Genomic DNA, 18,497 nt, shown 5'->3' on the forward strand with positions numbered 1-18,497 from the left:
ATTTCACTACCACTTCACTCTTTTAAAGACCTTTGCAAAAGAAATTAAATTCATGGTTTTTTTTACTAATATTAAATTGTTTTGTATTTGGCATAAAATATATCTTCCAACTGGCAGTGTTAAAAACTGTTCAGTGACAGGTAAGTATTAAGTATTGGGGAGAATGCAGGCATATTTTCACATAAACATGGTCTTACTTTAAATGAAACGTGAAATTATGAGGAGTGAAAAACGTTAAGTTACAATCATCTATATCGTTTTATGTTTGAAATATTCACAAAATAAATGTAAAATATATTTTAATAATAAAAAGGTTTTGCTTTTAACCTCAAAATTAGTTTTTTATTAAGTGCATGTTTTAGAGTTAGTAAAGTGACACACAACACAGTGGTTGTGATTCCTAACTTGGCATGTCACAATACTCTGGTATGATCCGTTTATTTTAGCCTAGTTTTTAATATGTGTTAGGTTAGTTATTCTCCTGAAGAAGAGATCAGATTGCAGATCTCGAAACGTATTGTACTAGTTATTTGTATCACTGAATGATGGCAAATGTCCAAAAAAATCCGGTTTCCTTTACAAGGGTCAATGATAAAATTACTTTTTTTGCTCACAGAACAAATATACTACTAATAAAACCAGCACTCAATGTTTAAATTAGAATCACTGGGATAGTCTTCAGTTTATGAATCAACTTTTTAACTTTACCTGTTGAATGTGAATTATTAGGAAATACTTAATCTAAAATGGTGAAATTTTATACACCACAGCAGACTGTTCTGCCCACCTAGTCAAAGTTTCAACTCCCTCATTTGAAGCTCTAAGTGACAACTTTATTTGTGTGTACAATAAACATCCAATACAACTGTTAATATTTTATATTTTATTAAGAGTTTGACCTACTGAAAGAGATGTTATGTGGAAAGAACGACTAGGGTTTACAAACATTTATAGAAAATATTTTCAAATATCTAGTCAAAGACTTTAAAAATAATGGTTCTTAGCTTTGTTAAAAAGTTTTTTCGTTTCGTGAAGAATTCAAAACACGTTTCATATCAAGGTTTTATGAACGCAGGCCACTAAAACAAATATCCAAATCAATTAAAACCTTGAATAGACATGTGAATTGTCATGCCCTTATTATATTGGTTTTTTTTTTTTTTATATTAACTCTGACTTGTTGTTGGTTACAGAGTTTAGGACTGGTGATATCGTGAATATGTACCGCAACCCTTCACCCCCTCTGACTCCCAACACAGTATTTCCACCCTCGCCTAGTCCAGCAGTTGTGGAAACAACGGTACAATCTGAACTGGTGACCACTGACACCATGGCTGTGCCTTCAACTTCAAGTAGACCATCGCCCCAAGTAGGGAGGCAAATGAAAAAGAAAAGGGCCGCACGGAGAATGGAACGTAAGTAACAATATTTTTATTCATTGATTGCTGTTCAGTTATCATATATACAGTTTGCAACAAGTGTTCATCTGTGAATAAAGTTGGGAGGTTAAAATTATCTTGTAAAATATTTTCTCCACAAAAGCTGAAATTTTCATAGACATTTAATACAAAGTGTAGAGTAGTGACCTATATTCAAACAGGAGTTAGCTGCAGGGTAATTTTTACTCTGCAGTTGTCAGCACTGCTGGTGAACAGAACTAGCTAGCTATCTAACATTCTTCCATTACTGTTTCCTGTTGAAAGCTACAGGTAGCTTCTGATAAACCGTACAATGTAGGTTTTAAATGTCGTTTATAGAGCAGTCATCCATTCGGATGGCTAATATTTTTTGTCACAGTTTTCTTAAATAAACTGGCATTTACCCAGTCATGTGGGTTATGTTCCTAGAAATGTTTATTGTCAGTCTATTTGGTTGGAACAAAAACATATTCAAATATTATCACAATGTGCATCTACAAATCATCATATAGAATACTGTAAACTCTTACATATGAAATTGAAAATGTTAAAGGCCATATTTATTAGTTAGTTGGTAGTTGTAGAACTGTCCAAGAGGTAATATCTTAAATCGACATTGTCATCTGTGATGGAATAGCTTTGTACATAGAATACTTTCCGAAGGGATGACTTTATAAAAGCAATAAGAACATCATCATCCTCAGGCAAAGCATTGGCTATATAATCTAAAGTTAACCTAGATCCAAAAAAATAGAATGTGTAAATATCACTTAACCGTAGTGCTCACTGTTCCCAAATGAGAACACACAACTCTTCAGTCTAATTAATCATTTAAAATTCAATAAAACTTATTCTACTCGTATTAAATTAATAAAACAACTTATACTAAGTACGTTTTAAATTATCACAACTAATTATTGGTTTATAATGAATAACACTCAACTTTTAGAAAATATCCTTGTTGCATCAAACACAATCTTGAAAACCGTTCGACTAATCATCATTTATAAAATTAAAAATTATATTTGTAAGGTAAATTAAAATATAAACTCCTAAGAGAAGCTAATCACCCAAGATTCAGCTAAAGAAAGGCGCGAAACAGTGTTAACCGTAGATAAAGAAAGCAGGTTTCTTCTTTAACAGTACTAGTAACAGTAGATTCTCTACACATAACGTACAGCAACGGTGTGAAGGGTTGATTCAAGTTGAGATCCATTTCACTTTCCACTTAGTGCAGCATCTGAAGTCTTAACGCTGTGACCGATTTGACTCCTGGAATCATTGTATGTAGAGATGTAGAAAACTTGGTTGCTCCACTGTGATGTGGGATCTTCTCAGAAAAATCGAAGTGTACTCAATTGTGCACCTGAGAACGCCACTTCATCTAGATTACATTTGTCTAGGTGTATCTGATGTCGAAACAATGTAGAGAGTTCATTTAGAGCTTCTTCGTCACCGAATGCTTCGGATCCCTCAGATGGATGTTGATTCCAGATTCCAGGAGTAAAATCTGTCACAGCTTTAGATTTCAGACGTTGCACTTAGTGGAGGATGAAATGGAGCTGAACTTAACATTTGTATTAGATTCTCAAACATTCAGCGTAATAACCGACTCCCCTTGCCATCGCCTCCACTGTCAACATGAGGCAATCCCGCTGTGTCATCAAAGCCAACTTATCTTTTCACCGAGTACTTCGACTGTCCGGCTCCTCTCTGCTGTATTCACCACTTGGAGCAAGCAATTTTCGATCGAATGTGCTATCACGTCTTGCACTTATGCCATGTTTGTTTACTTTTCAGTCTAATAATAGTTTGCTATAGTTCCTTCACATAATTTTCATTGTGCATAGTAACTATTAATTAATTAGTAATTTAACTAAAACAGTGCAGTGTAGCAGTAGCTGAGGCAAATTGTAGTAATATAATTGTATAATTGAAACAAAAATCTTTTAATTTGTATTTGTAAACAAAAATGTTGTTAATTAATTCATAACCTATGTTTAAAATATTGTTTTCAACTCAACTTAAAAGTAGAACTGTAGGTAGTTATTGGTGTACTGGATTTAAATCAACAAATTTCAGATCAGAATTCTCTTTGTCATACTGCAAAATAATATGATTTGTGAACTTTGTTGATACGCTCACCCTCTGGGTAAGGTATGACTAGTCGAACACATCACGCTTAGCCACTATTGAAAACACAACGTTTCAACTGCTACAACTGATTTGAGAAAGAAATACAATGTTATCTGTTTACAGGTTGACCAAGTGTTTACCTATTATGAAACTAAATTTTTATGATAGTATTCAAACATTTTACAATCACAGGATAGCTGCTTTGGAAGAGAGTCGGTTGAGGAAGGAGAGAAATTTTTATTTCTAGCTTGATAAACATATCAAATCAATTTCAGTAATTATTAGTTGTTGTTAATGTGTATATTTGCTTCATTTCAAATATATTATCCAAGTTTGGTAAATAAATAGTTATGCAATGTTGTAAAATAAAAGTTTAAGTTTTTCTTGATCAAATCATGATCTGTTTCAGCTCTGGCTACTATTTGTAACATATTCTATTTTGAAAGTAGTGGTTATTTAATTACCCATTGCAGGCATGATGTTGAATTATTTTGTCTTAAAGAGTAAACAAACCTGACTTTTATGAACTTTAAATTATTTTAATACAGTCCCACTTTCATTTATGTTGAATTTGTTTTAGATTTTGAAAGATTGCTGACTACAGTTGCGAAGAATCAGATGAAATTGTCTAATAGATTGAAGAGGGTAGCTGTTCTTGGGAAACGTGTTGCAGAATTGAGCAACGACATGACAATTGTCAAAAAGTCTATTTTAGATCTCAAAGAAACGGGTACATAAGTTATGTGGAAAACGAAACAGTAAAATTTATCTTAGGCAGGTGTAAAGTGGTTTTGCAGCATTTAAGTGAAGTCATTAGTTACCAGAAAGTTGTTTTCTGCTTCAGAATCTTCCAAAGTGATGTGATTTAGACTGTAAGAAGGAAGCTGTTTAGGTCAATTGTTGTGTTAGAAGAATCAGGTACATTACTAACAACTAAAAAGGCTGTTATAATAAAGTAAGTATCACTGTGTATACAGGTAATGCACATAACAGTTAACTGTACCATAATTACTTAATTATTTTCATTTGTCTGATTTTATAAAAACAAAAATTAAAAATACAACATGTGTTTTTAAAATACTACTTTTTTATTTTGTTAGTGGTTTTTCATCTTCTCTGGAGGATTTTTATCAAGAAGATTCAAGGGAAGTTTGAGAAAAATCCTAAAAAGGAAACAAGGAAGTTACACATATTTTTGGTATTATGTAAGAAGAGCAATACAAACTTTTTTTGTATTTATCCAATGTAACAGATTGAGACCTGCAGGCTTTGATAACAAAATAGCAACACTAAAAAAATATAACTGTTTTTACAACTCTAATAAAACATGCAAATAGAATTTAAAATAATTGTAATTTTTATTACATTAAACGGAAATTAATTACACTTCAAACAAAATTAAATTAGAGTATTTATTAGTATTCAAAGGGTTTATTGAGTTGTGTTTTAAAAGCTATTTAATGAAAGTGCCACCTATTATAACATTGGGTTTCTCTTTGTATATTTAATTTTGCCCTTCATAGCCATCCTTGTTCCTTAAATTCAGGTATAAGTGTTTACACATAACAAAGTTTTTAGTTTTTTATTGTCTTAAAAAATTTCTTTTTACTTCATTTGGTATAGATTGTTATATTGAGTTTGTCCAAAAACAGAATGTTATAGTGGCAATTTGATATGCAGCATTCTAAAACTTTAAATATTGGTCAGTTTAACAAACATTTCGTTTTGTATTATTGTCTGTAGTGTTTACCTAGTGTAATTCTGTGGTATAACTTAACCTATGTTTTCCCTTAAGATAACAATGATATTCTGAACACAGTGTGAAGAAGTGAAAGGTAACCGATAAGACACAAATATGATATTTTATTTTCTGCAATATTGTTGACTGTAAGGTCCTGTTTTTTTTTAATTGTATATTGTTTATTCATTCCAATAAAGTGTTTTGTTCTCTTTGTAGAAGTTAATAAATTTTTGATGCTGTTTTAAATATTTTAGGTTAATATACATTTCTCTAGTGTCCCTTTTCTTTTAAAAGCACAGATAACTTAATAACTAATAGTGGTTCTTTAAGAAATATATGTTCTTTCGTCAATTTATTTTAAACTGCTATATTTTTTCATTATTATCATTTTTGTTCTTGAATTATACTCTAGTTAAGGTACAAGAGTTCCTTTATGTTATCCCATTTTAGATTTGTTGAAGGTTCTAATCACTAGAGTGTTTTATTTGGAAGCGTCCCAAAAACATTTTGCCACCATTCTCCAAAGGACATTCTTAGTTTTAAATTGTATTTTGTGTTTTATGTTTTGTAAAATTGTAGGGTGTATTTATATTTATTATGAAAAGTTATTTTACAAAATTTACTTAAAGAACTTTCATTTGTATTTTGAACCAATTAAAATTGTTTGCTCTGTTGTAATGCAATTTTCAAGAGTATTGTAATCAGAAAATATTCAAATGGATCAATATGTCATTATATAATGTAATGATATAAAGCATTAATCTGATGCATCTTGGTTTCGCTATTACACACATTTTGGTCGATCCATACGAATTTGTGAATGTCAGCCATTTTAATTTTATTTATTTAGGTTTTAAATTGTTTTAAAAGTACTGTTGATAACGTTTGCTTACGTAATATTTACAAAAGAGACATTTACAATGATCAAGTCCGTGATACCTAGGACTATTTGATTAGATACATCATCACAGTAGATTTGATTATTAATTTCAGTTCAATTGAATAATTTAAAGGAAAGCTTATTAAGCTATTTTATGATAAAAAATATGAAAATGTATTATTCTTTGGCATGGCAACTACTGCAGGTCTACACCTACACAAGTCCATTGCAACCAACTTGAATGTTGGTTATTTACATCAGCCAAGTAACATATAACAGTATATACAGGTATTTGGGATACAAGTAAGAGAACTCAAGTATTGCAAGTTATCAACCAATCGAAAGAGGTGTAATTGTGTTCATATACCAGTTCATTCAAGTTAATTGAATCAGGCATACTTGCTCCAAGTAACTTGACCAGTTCAACTCTGTTCAAACCAAACTCTGTCTAACTTGCATAGATTGTAAAAATAATGTTTTCAGTAAATAAAACTGTAAAATTTTATCACATAAATCTTAATATTCATTTCAAGAATTAATCTGGGATTTATCAATAAAGTTATGTGCCTTTAAGAATTTAATGTTAAGCTAAATACAAGTTGTGTAGTATGTTTTGTATTTTGATATTGTATTTTTCCATGTAAATATGTTACAAAATGTAATTTTTTAAATAAATTCTTTTGTTATTATGATGATTTTTTTACCTAAACCTACTGTGAATAAAAACCCAACTTACATGACTAGGAGCATTGTCTTTTGGCTTACAATTTATTTGAAAAAATGTGATTTACTTGAAGTCTTGACTTATGTCATATGTTAAATTTTCCTATTGCATTGCTTTTTAATGGTCCTCATTGTTACTAGTGAGGTGTAACTCCACAAGTTACAATTCCTGGACTGCCATAGCATGTATAACCACCTGAAAAAATTAGCCTGTTCTACTGTGATCAAATGCTCAGTCTCATTTGCTCCAAAAATGTTATTCTGTTATGAGATTTGATGGCAACAGATCTTCTCAAAAAGTGTCTTAGTTTATAATATATTGAGAATACAAGATGTATGTAACAAATTTGGTTAAAAGATAACAAAAAAAATATATTTGTAGAACATTAATCTAATTTCTCAATATAGTCTCTTCTCATGGCTATAAAGGTGGCTCTACGAGTTTAAAATTGTTTAAACTTTCAAAATATAGGTTTTTATAAACTCTGCAAAATACTCCATTATGGTCACAATCACTTTTCAGATTAAAATTTCTTCCCGCCAGACAATGTTTTTAAATTGAAGGATATGGAATACCCCACATAGATGAAAGGGCCCAATCCCCTTTTAAACCTTTCACTGCCCATCCTCATGGATCACCGACCTGAACAGGATCTTATCAAACAGGCTACATTAGGGAGAAAGTCGATACACTCCAAAATCTATGGTACTGATAACAAGTGTTAAGTTCAAAGACAGGAATTGAACGTGTGCTATCTGAAACTTGTCTTGAACCACTCTCATCAGTTTTTTAATGGGGAATGAAAGTGTTATTTATTTCTTGCAAGCAGATGTGCCGTGTTTACGGAGAAAACATTATGACTGATGATATTACACGTGAATGGTGTAGAAAGTTTAAAGATGGCCAAAATGACATACACGATGAAGGAGATCAAGGAGGCAAGTCTGTAGCTATGGACAGTCTTGTTGAACAAATTGACTAATGAAGTGCAGAAGTATCAAAATCTTCCCTTTAATCTTTTTACAGAAAATTGAGACTATAAAAAGAGTTGTGGTTGCTGGGAGCTAAAAATGTTGACTGATACCCACAAAAATCTCCAAATTGCTTCACCTTTGACACTCAGCCATCATTAAACCTATGCTGCAATTGATGCACAACTCCATCACTCATGATTTGTTTCTCTGTAAACACGGCACATTCTCCAATAATTTCTGCTAGCAGGAAATAAATAACACTCCTGAATGTTCATTTGGTGGGGAAATCAATAGACACAGTCATGTTTATGCAACTATAGCTACTTTTTATAGATACTTTCAGTTGCTATAAAAAACTTTTGTGTTGTCAATAAGAATATACATGTTTTTTTTTTTTTTTTCATCACAACACAGTGTACATTTAGTATATTTGAAGTTTCTTACTATCTTATGTGTTAAAGCTACAGTAAGAAAAAGAAAAACTTACAATAAACATTTTTAAATTTATATAAAAATTTAAAATGAGGATCTGGTAAATTCATATTTCTATATATTTTTTAATATCTGAAAAATGTGTTGGGCAAGGACAAATGCCAATGCATCATTCTGTGAGTTTACTAGTATCAGTCGGAGGGTTAAACTAATATTTCTAACATATTCTTATCCCTAGAACAAGTGTAGCCACAACATACGTGGCCACAATCACCTTCGAAATCCACAATCACCTACTCATACATCGCCTAAGCAAGTTCAATCACTAAAATATTTTATAAATGTATGGCAATGTTTTTTGTACCAACTGAAAGAGGAAACTCCAATGCGTAGAAAACAATAGGTTTTAAGGTTTTACATTCCAATTGGCGTTTGAATAAACTGAGTAAAGAAAAGAAAACAAAGAACGACTTTTTAGCTGATGTTTTTTTTTCTCCCTTGGGGCGACCTACTGCCATGTACTCAAGCCTCAAGGGCTTTTTGCGCACCCCGGAAACACACCATGAGGCCTGCCAGTCTATAATTTCAGCAGTTCCACAAACTGCCGAAAACAACCTATCAGGTCCTCCTGGGAAAATTCACCACCCCTGTCCAAGCTACCAAAGATGGCATACAGCTCCCTTGCTATTGAAGGGCAGTCAAAGAGCAGGTACTCAGCAGTTTCCTCCTGCTCATTACACCATCAGAGCGGATCCTCCTGAAGGTTGCCGACTCTGTGCAGATGCTTCCTGAGGTGACCATGCCCCGTGATGAGACCAATAACCCGAGACGACATTGATCTATTTAATGAGAGAAGGTCCGACGCCACCCTGGAGGAAAGTGACTGTAATACCATTCTACTCATTCTCAAACCCGGATGCAACCTCCACCTTCTCTCATGCTCCGCACGAATCTATTTCGAGACAACCCTAGAGGATTCACACCTTGGAACACTTGAGGGCCCGTCATAATTGTCGCTGAGCCCCGGTTGGCTAGGGCATCAGCTCTTTCGTTCCCAGGAACCCAACAAATGGTTACATTGTTGATTCTGGCAAGAGAGGAAACGGCCTGATAGCAATCCCAAACCAGTTTGGATTTGATCACGCAAGAGTCCAGCGGTGCCTGACTGTCCGTGAAAATATTAATCCTCTTGCTCCTATATCGCTGACGAAGATCCCACGAGCACATTCCATAATAGCTGCGACCTCCGCTTGAAAAACTCGGATACGGACCCGTAGGGTCCGTCAGCTCCCTACATGGTCTCACTCCTAGAATTCCAGCGCCTGTGCCGCTTTTTGTTTTAGAGCCGTCTGTGAACCATTCAAGCTCCGCTGGTGGAAGAGGTTTCCTTCCCTCTGACCAATCATCTTTAGAGGGTGCAGCCCGACCAGAGTCCCATCTGCTGAAGACAGAAGGCACTCCTCCTGGCCATAGCCCGAATGACAATGTCCAGGGGGGCGAGGTTGAGACAACAGTCTAGAGCTGCACCTGGCAAAAGCCCTAGTGATCGCTTCTCGGCCTTTTGGCTAAGATCAAATTGATCTTAGCCTTAAGTTTGAGTCTCAGAGCGAGCGCTTGAGGCTTTTTGTTTGGATTTCCTGGGGGAGTGGTGGGACGCACTCCTGGCAGCTTCGCCCTGCCTAACCAGGAGTCCCGGTGGGGCTGGCTAGGGGCACCAGCTTTCCCGAATAAAGCGTTGAGCTATAGGAGACCTCCAGTGCGGTGCTGTTCAATGTGGTGGGCCGCTGACCCATCGTCTGCGGCACCGTGTGTCCCATGTAGGCCGGCTGCATGCTTAAACTTGCACGTTTTTCGGACTTTTTGCCTTTTCTCAACTTCTCTTCACTCAATTTTCTTCGAGTTTTTTGTTTTTCCTCTCACGTCAGTTCTCCTTCATCTTAACTGCATGCTTACTTGGCTTCACTCACTGCATGACTCTCTGCATGATTTTTTCTAATCTTTCTCTGCTGCTTCCCCCCTTCTGCTTCTTCAAACTTCTACTGCCGGTCCTACATGGAGGCTCCTCCTACATTATACATTGCCCTGCCGGTCACCAAGCGCTTTCAGTGCCCTGTCTGTCGTGAGTCAGGTGTACTGACTATCAGAAAGCGGGAGGGACTAAAACGGCACCTCATACAAGACCATGGGCCAGGGTGGGAGCTCTCTTATGTGTGCTGTGATACCGAATATAGCTGTCGGGAGCACAAATATTCCTTCAAGAGAGCGAAGGCCCATTTTGAGGAAGAACACCAGGGAACACCATTTGAAGTGGGGAATGAGGACGAGTTGGGGATTTCTTCAACATCTTTTGACGGCCTGCAGGACCTCATTTTGCGGGTCGCCACCCCTGCTCGTCCTGCACAGGAGCCCCAGGCTTCACCTGCCCCCTCCTCATCATCATCATCTTCCCCTGAGTCCCTGGAGTCTCCACCCATCCTCCAACGGGCTGGATCTGCGGCGGCAAGAGCGCGGAATGCCCTGCGACGTCGCCGTCTACCAGAGGATCGGGAATTGACCCCTCCCAGGGTCCCCTTAGACCACCCTCCACCTGTTGGACTACCTTCTCCGCCCTCTCCGCCGCCGCCTCTGCCTTCACCGGTACATCCGCCCTTGGCGCCGCCTCCACCTTCGCCGGAGCCTTCGCCCGGCCGCCCTCCTTTGCCGGACCCCCCGCCATCTCCGGCAACGCCCTGTCACGGAGCCATGCCGCCTGGCCGTCGCTCACCTGGAGCTCCAGACCCTCCACCTGATCCTCTGTCGCCTGGGTTACCTCCTGGCTCTCCTGCTGAGCTCCCTGACTATCTCACAGCTTGGCAGCGTCAGTGGCTACCCCGATTCATCCCGGGGACCCCATGGGACGAGTTCATCGTCGCTCTGGATGAGATGACGGCCTCACTCTCGACGGCACCGCAGCCCACAAATCCTCCTAGGCTTCCTCGTCGCCGTGCTGCTGCTGCACCGCGTGACAATCGCCGGGACGTCAGGGAGGCCGCCAGGCTCCAGCGCCTCTACCGACGGGCTCCTCGGAAGGCGATGAGGGAAGTTTTGGGCTCCTCATCGCCATTCTGTGCCATCCCTGAGGAGACCATTAAGAGACACTTTGAGGCTTCTTATACCTCGAGAGACGGGTGTGCCGGTGTCCCTCCGCCGAATTGCCTGGTCCCTCCCGCTCCGCACCCCCCTCCACTGCTTGACTCTGCATCACCTGAGGAGATCTCCCTCCTGCTGAGGAGGGCCTCTAATACTGCCCCTGGCCCTGATGGGGTGCGTTATAACGTGTGGCGCCGTAGAGACCCGACAGGACACGTGCTGGCGGCGGTATTCAACCTCTGCATCACCGCCAGACGCTTCCCGCCATCTTGGAAGTCCTCCTCTACGGTGCTGATACACAAGAAGGACAACCCTGGCGACATCAATAACTGGCGTCCCATCGCCCTCTCCAACACTGCGGGGAAGCTCCTCTGCAGTCTCCTGGCGAATCGTCTCTCCAGGTGGGCCTCCGAGAACAACATCATTTCTGGGGCTCAGAAGGGGTTCACCCCAGCGGAGGGCTGCCTGGAGCACAACTTCATCCTCCAGGAACTCCTCGATGACGCAAGGCGGCGTGGGAATGAGCTCTGCGTGGCGTGGTTGGACCTCGCCAACGCCTTCGGCAGTGTCCCCCACTCCGCCCTCCTCGCCGCGCTCCGTTCTGCGGGGCTCTCACAAGACCAGCTGCGCTTCATCGAGGACTTGTACCAGGGGAGCTCTACTTCCATCCGCCACTCCAGAGGATCGACTGACCCCATCGCCTTTGGAGCTGGAGTTCGCCAGGGCTGCCCACTCTCCCCCATCCTCTTCAACTTGGTGATGGAGTACCTGATCCGGCCTCTCACTGCACTGGAGGACCAGCATGGAGCAGTACTCCACGGCACCAGCGTCAGCGCGATGACCTCGCCCTTGTGGCGAGGTCGGAGGCGTCTCTTCAGGCACTGCTAGACGTCGTCGTCCCAGCTGCGACGTGGGTTGGACTCCGGTTCAAGCCCACCAAGTGTGCCACGCTCCATGTTGCCCGGAGGACTACTAGACCGTCAGTCTTCCGGATCTACGGTGCGCCGCTTCGGGTCCTCGGCGAGGGGGATTCCTACCAACACCTTGGAGTCCCCACCGGGATGAAGGTGGATCAAACCCCGGTCGCCACCATTGCCAGGTTGGAAGCTGAGACTGAGGCCGTCCTTCAGAGTGTGCTGGCGCCTTGGCAGAAGCTGCACGCCTTGCGGACCTTCATCGTTCCGCAGCTGGAGTTCAACCTCAAGACCGCGCGGATCCGCAAGACTGCACTTAGGAGCCTGGACAGTAAGATCAAGTGTGGTGTGAAGAAGATCTTCAACGTCCCTTCACGCGCCAGTGCCGAGTTGGTCTATCTTCCACCTTCCTGCGGCGGGGCTGGACTCGTCCCGCTGGCTGACCTCTCGGACCTGGCCGCCATCAACCACACGTTCAGGCTCCTCACCTCACCGGATGCCAGGGTGGCCTCGATTGCGCTGGAGGGATTGGCGGCCTCTGCGGGCCAGAGGAGTGCCGCCCGCGCTGGAATGGAGTTCCTTGTGGGATACCTCAACGGCGACTTCCCCGGGAACTCCAATGTCGCCACCACTTTTTCTGCCGCGCGGGCGGCCTTGAATAGGCTGAAGAAACGCCTGCCTGACCTGCGCTGGGGTTGGTGTGCCGGCAGGGCAACATTTCAAATCACGATCCCTGGGGATAGGGCCCTCAGGATCGTTGACAGGGGCTCCCGTCACACGCTGTCCGCCAATCTGCGCTCCTCGCTGCAGCAGCACTTCAGGGCCATCCTTTCCGCGAAACCCGACCAGGGAAGGGTGGCCAGGGTCACCACCACCTGCGCCACTGCCAACCACATGCTGCACGAGGGACGCTACACACGCTTTGCGGACTGGCGGTTTGTTCACCGGGCCACGCTGAATGTTCTCCCTCTCAACGGCTGTCGACGCTGGGGAGTCAACGATCGGCGTTGTAGGCGGTGTGGTCAACACGATGAGACCACCGCCCACGTGCTCTGCCACTGCACCTCCAGCCTCGCTACTGGCATCACGCGAAGGCACAACGCCGTCCAGGATCTCCTCGTCGCTGCCATCAGACCTACGGAGGGAGTTGAGGTCCGCGTGAACCAGCGGGTGCCCCTGCAAGCGCTGCTCCAAGGCCGAGACGATTTCCCGGAGGAGATGGTGCGTTGCCGTCCGGATGTGGTGATGATCGACGCCCACAACAAGATTATCAAGATCGTCGACATCGCCACTCCGTATGAGGACGGCTGGCGGGCCATCGAGGCTGCGCGGGAGAGGAAGCTGGACACCTATGGACCGCTCGCCCGGATGCTGACGGCCGGAGGCTACAGGACTTCCGTGGACGCCTTCGTCGTCGGCTCCCTGGGTGCGTGGGACAGTGCCAACTGGGGGACCCTGGCGCGTCTCGGGATCCACCGGAGATACGGCACATCCCTCTCCCGCCGCTGCGTCTCCGAGGCCATTCGCTGGAGCCGGGACATATATGTCACCCATGTATCCGGCGTCCAGCAGTGGCAAGACTGATCATCCATGTGTTTTTTATTTATTTATTTACTTATTGCATGTTATTTATTATATTATATTGACTATTTTAACTATCGCATGTTATTTAGTATATATTAACTATTTTAATTATTGTTACTGTTATTGCATGTTATTTAGTATTTTAGTAATTTATTGACACTATATTGACACTCTCTCCTACCTCCTAAGACACGACAATGCTATTATTATTTAGATTAAGATATTTGGATATTGTATTAACCACGTTAGAAATAAGACACTAGTTATATAAGATGAAAATAAAGGCAGGCCATCCTTTGGATATCCGCCAGACGAGCTACCACCATCTTGGCCTCCGTTTTTGGCCACCAGCTCCATACATTAGTGCAGGTCTGACCACGGAAACATAAAGCCAGTACAAGAGCCTCGGCTTCAGTCCCTAGGGCCCACCTATCACACGTCTGCATTGCATTAAAGACCATTTCCCCATGGCAATGACCCTTTTTAGATGATGTCCCCAGTTTAGAACCCTATCTAGGATCACGCCTGGGTACTTGACCTCGTACTTTAGCTCAATGGAAGAGCCTCTGAATAGAAAGGGACCAATGCCCTCCATCTGTCGCCTTCTGGTAAAGGCAACCACAGCAGCCTTGGTGGGGTTTACAGTGAGGCCAACCTCATCACACCAAATTCCCACCATGTTCAGAGCAGCATTGGTCAGTTCCGTGATTGTTGTGTTGAACTTGCTACTCACAAGAATCACAATACCATCTGCGTACCCCTGTGCAAAGACACCGCTACTATTAAAGAATTTAGCAGGTCGTCCACAACCAGGTTCCACAGGAGAGGAGAAAGGACGCCACCCTGCGGACAGCCCCTCATAGTCTTCGCACTAACACTTGCTCCCATGAGGGTTGTAACAACCACCCTGTCCGTGAGCAAGGCCCTTATCCTGTCACACACCTGACCATCAACACCACGTCTTGAGACCGCATTGATAATCGCCTGAGTGGCTGTGTTGTCAAAGGCTCCGATGTCTAGGAAGACGCCCATGGCTACCTCTTTTGCTGCCAGCATACTAATTGATGCAGGGCCGAGTCGCATGACCTTCCTGGAGTGTAGGCATGCTGGTTAGGATGTAGAGGTCGCTCCGTAAGAGCTCCCTCCCAAACAAACCTGGCAACCATTTTCTCCATGGTTTTAAGAAGAAAGGAGGACAGGCATGTCGGCCTGAAAGACTACGGGCAATCCATGCCAGCCCTCCCCTGGAATCGTCCGTGTGTACATCTCCAACAACCCTCCAGTCCGACACGGAGATCCCAGCATTTTGTTTCTTAATAGCCCCGAGAATGGTCGCAGAGTCCTTCCCGGCCATAGGACTATCGACCCTGAGGAAGACCTTGATAGATCTTATGAGTTCCTTGTAGTCCCCACAGATCACACCTATCCCCCCAGGGCCACCGATCCCCAGCCCTGGAGCCAGAACCCGCAGCCAATCTCTGGTCTTGTTATTGCCACACAGCATGACGAGAGCCCTCTTTCCGGGAAGGACCTTTTGAACTGCAGGCACACACCTCCCGCTGAGAGAACCTCGTCGAGGATGCGCCCCCGCAGCTCCATAGCCTCCTCCCCTGAGAGGCGTCTCTCAGGAAAGCTCAGAGGGACCAAGGCAAGCTTGTGTCCCGTCAGAAAAGTCCCTCCCACTCCCTCCTCCGTTAAGGGATTGGTATTCATCGCACGCTCTGCTTGCTCAGGAGGTGCGGTCGGGCGCCTCCTCAGTAGGGGTTTTTCCGCCGAAGAACCGCCCGAGCGCCCTCTCTTCCCACTCGGAGGAGAGACAGCGCCTGCAGTTGTCTCCGGCGCTGCCTCCCTTTGCTTTTTCAGCTTTCTTCTTTTGTTATCTGACATCTTGCCCGTGTGCCTCCTCCATTCACTGTCCGGAAGTCAGGTGACATCAGCCTTCTTCTGCTCCATCGCCCATCGCTTGCGCAATTTAAAGGGGAGCTTGAGGTTGTAGTCCAGTTCACATGCACAGTGTCTGTGTCCCATGGATTCAACCTTTGCGCCTGCATCATCGACTGCCGAACCATCGTCGATGGTGGTAGCGCTTGAGGAACAGGCAGATACATCCAAGGCCTGGTTGCCGGATGCAACTGCCTGTTACAGTAATTCCAGATCAAGATCTGTTAGGGTTTGTTTTTTATGTTTATTACAATCCATAAACGGTCCCACGAGGAAATATAAATTCCGCCCAACCAGAGCCCCGCATTACTAGGTAAGGCTATTTACACTTGGGGGGCGCCCAACCCCCAGGGGCTCCGTTAACGACGCACCACCCCTGCGCTATGCATCCCTTAGGCACGGGTCGCCTCACACCGTAGGATTAGGCCCCTCAATCAAATCAAATTTGTGTGGTGCGATTCCAGGCAGACCAGCCGAGACCGGTCATACCCGGACTGGCACCACTACTACGCGGCGCCGAGGGCCGTCACCGCGCAGAGTGCACATTCGGGGCACTAGCCTAGATCCTGGGGTTCTGTCGAAAGCAGGGACACCTCTTGCCGGACGCTAAATAAGCGTTTATCCGAGCCCAACCATTGGTTGGATTCGGATCCCCCTTCAGTCTTGAGCGAAACCTTGGTGGTGCCACCCCTGGAGAAGTATTTTCCCAGTTCATTGGGATCACCCGAACTAAGGTCAACTCGTCTCCTAGACCCCTAGCTGGTGTTACCAGCCAAGAATGTTTAAACAACGCGTTATTTGGCTGGTTGGTTTTCAAAACTATGATGTAGTACTGCGAGTCACCAAAAAAAGTTCTCTCCCTATTGCACCAAACTAATAGCTTCTACCACAAATTTTAAGTACAAGCGTGCTCAATATCTTGTTTAATACTGTTGAATAACTTTAAAGTGACTTCAGTCCTGCAAAGCAGAGATGACAAATTAACTTGGTGAAACAAACACTCAGACAATGACTGGTGACATTGCGCAGCTTACACATGGTTTCACCGCTGACGACTATGTAGTGATCATTGGAGTTACCAATGATGTGTGGAAAAAAAACAACCTAATAGCATCATCAATCAACTTATAGAAGTGCATACTTTTACTAAACATACAAATCTCATACTGGCGACCTTAACAATGAGACATGACAAACCACATTTAGATGAACAAATTTCACACATCAATGATAACTTGATGAAATGGTCTACAGGTACTGAAGCTGTCTCTATACTGCCTCTTCACAGACTGCCTAGACATTTCTACACCAAACACGGTCTTCACCTCAACAAGCTTGGGAAGGAAAAGATTTGTCATATTATGATTGTTGGAGCTACGAGAGAAATGAGGCAACATCGTATGGTATAAGAGCAGTGTGTAACATAACTGAGTGTGGCTGCTGAGCTCAAAAACCCTTTAGCAGATATTGTATTGCACCAGCTACACCAAACCCCCATCACTAGTCGTCCTGTACTTCATAAACTAATAGAAGATCAAGTGTCTCAAGCCAACAGAAACCAAATCATCATCAAATCTAGCAAAATTAAAATTATAAAAGAAGATATGAATAAAGTAATAAAAGAATTCAGAAATGACCCTAACACAGCTTTCAGCCATTGTATATCAGCGGATATTGGATCAAACAGACACATGACAGCAGTGGTTTTTGGCAGAAACTTTGGCAAGCCATCAACCACTCATCTCTTAAATTCCCACTTAACCTACCAACAAGAAAAGGGCAAAACTGGTATTTATGGACTCGTTACAAAGACGAAACATTTTGAGAAACCAACCTCTGCAGACTATGACACAGCTTTCCATCAATTCGCTGCAGACTTCATAAATAGAGGACACAAACAGCTCATTTGTTCACCAATGGGCTGTGTTAGGGATAACATACAACCGGAACATTTCTTATCCAATCTCATAGAATTTCAAAAATCCTCTGGAGTAGATGTCACAATTGTGTCTTATGAAGAAAGATCAACAAGAAGATTATACAATGGTTTAGAGCATCCTGATTTTATGAAGAAGATGGAAACCATCATCCAACATCTTCAGGGACATTCCATGATGACAGCACAAAAAGAAGAGCCTTCAACATCATCTAGAAGAGTAAACCATTGTGTAAATTCTCCTGATGACTGCATTATCTCAAGTCCAACAAACCCTTTCCATGAGCAGGATCTGAGCGAAGTGAGGTCAGCTACGCCGAGGAACCAACCGTTTGACAGTCCAAATAAAACATTGGTAACTACTTCACCGACTGAGACACCTTTGGACTGCAGTGCAAATCCACCAATAGATATGTCAGAAGAAGTGGCCAGTGAAAGTGGAAAAATTCATGGCCAATCTAGTGTTATTGATTTATGTTCTTCTCCTTTAGGTTTAAACTAATGTTTTATGATAATGAAGACGCTTCTGCATCTGTTTATAATAATCTTAGTATAGATGTTTTAAGGTAGATACCAACTTAAACTCAAAGTATTTTGATAATAACAATAGCAATAATACTTTTGATAATGACTGTTACAATTTAAACAATAATCTAAACGGCACTCAACTTCAATCTCTTAAAATAAT

At 42.4% G+C, this 18,497-nt stretch overlaps 2 protein-coding genes across 8 annotated transcripts in view; both read left to right on the top strand.

The window, feature by feature from the left end:
• Positions 1 to 6,878, top strand: part of LOC124365999 — an 86,934-nt gene extending 80,056 nt beyond the window's left edge. For all 7 annotated transcript variants that reach the window (XM_046822173.1, XM_046822172.1, XM_046822174.1 and 4 more), the window contains 2 exons: positions 1,194 to 1,415; positions 4,135 to 6,878. In XM_046822173.1, the coding sequence (XP_046678129.1) occupies positions 1,194 to 1,415; positions 4,135 to 4,292 (380 nt within the window). In that variant the 3' untranslated portion in view covers positions 4,293 to 6,878. The remainder of the gene's footprint in view (positions 1 to 1,193; positions 1,416 to 4,134) is intronic.
• Positions 6,879 to 12,495: 5,617 nt separating this feature from the next.
• On the top strand, positions 12,496 to 13,932 carry LOC124366795. Its single transcript, XM_046823397.1, has one exon. The coding sequence runs from the start codon at positions 12,496 to 12,498 to the stop codon at positions 13,930 to 13,932; it is 1,437 nt and encodes a 478-aa protein (XP_046679353.1).
• Positions 13,933 to 18,497: the final 4,565 nt, after the last annotated feature.

The sequence above is a fragment of the Homalodisca vitripennis genome, chromosome 7 (assembly GCF_021130785.1).
Source record: "Homalodisca vitripennis isolate AUS2020 chromosome 7, UT_GWSS_2.1, whole genome shotgun sequence".
In the NCBI taxonomy this organism is placed as follows: domain Eukaryota; kingdom Metazoa; phylum Arthropoda; class Insecta; order Hemiptera; family Cicadellidae; genus Homalodisca; species Homalodisca vitripennis.

What these genes read in the sequence shown, in the direction of transcription:
- LOC124366795 (XM_046823397.1), top strand. Translation starts at nt 12,496, where the DNA reads ATGAAGGTGGATCAAACCCCGGTCGCCACCATTGCCAGGTTGGAAGCT.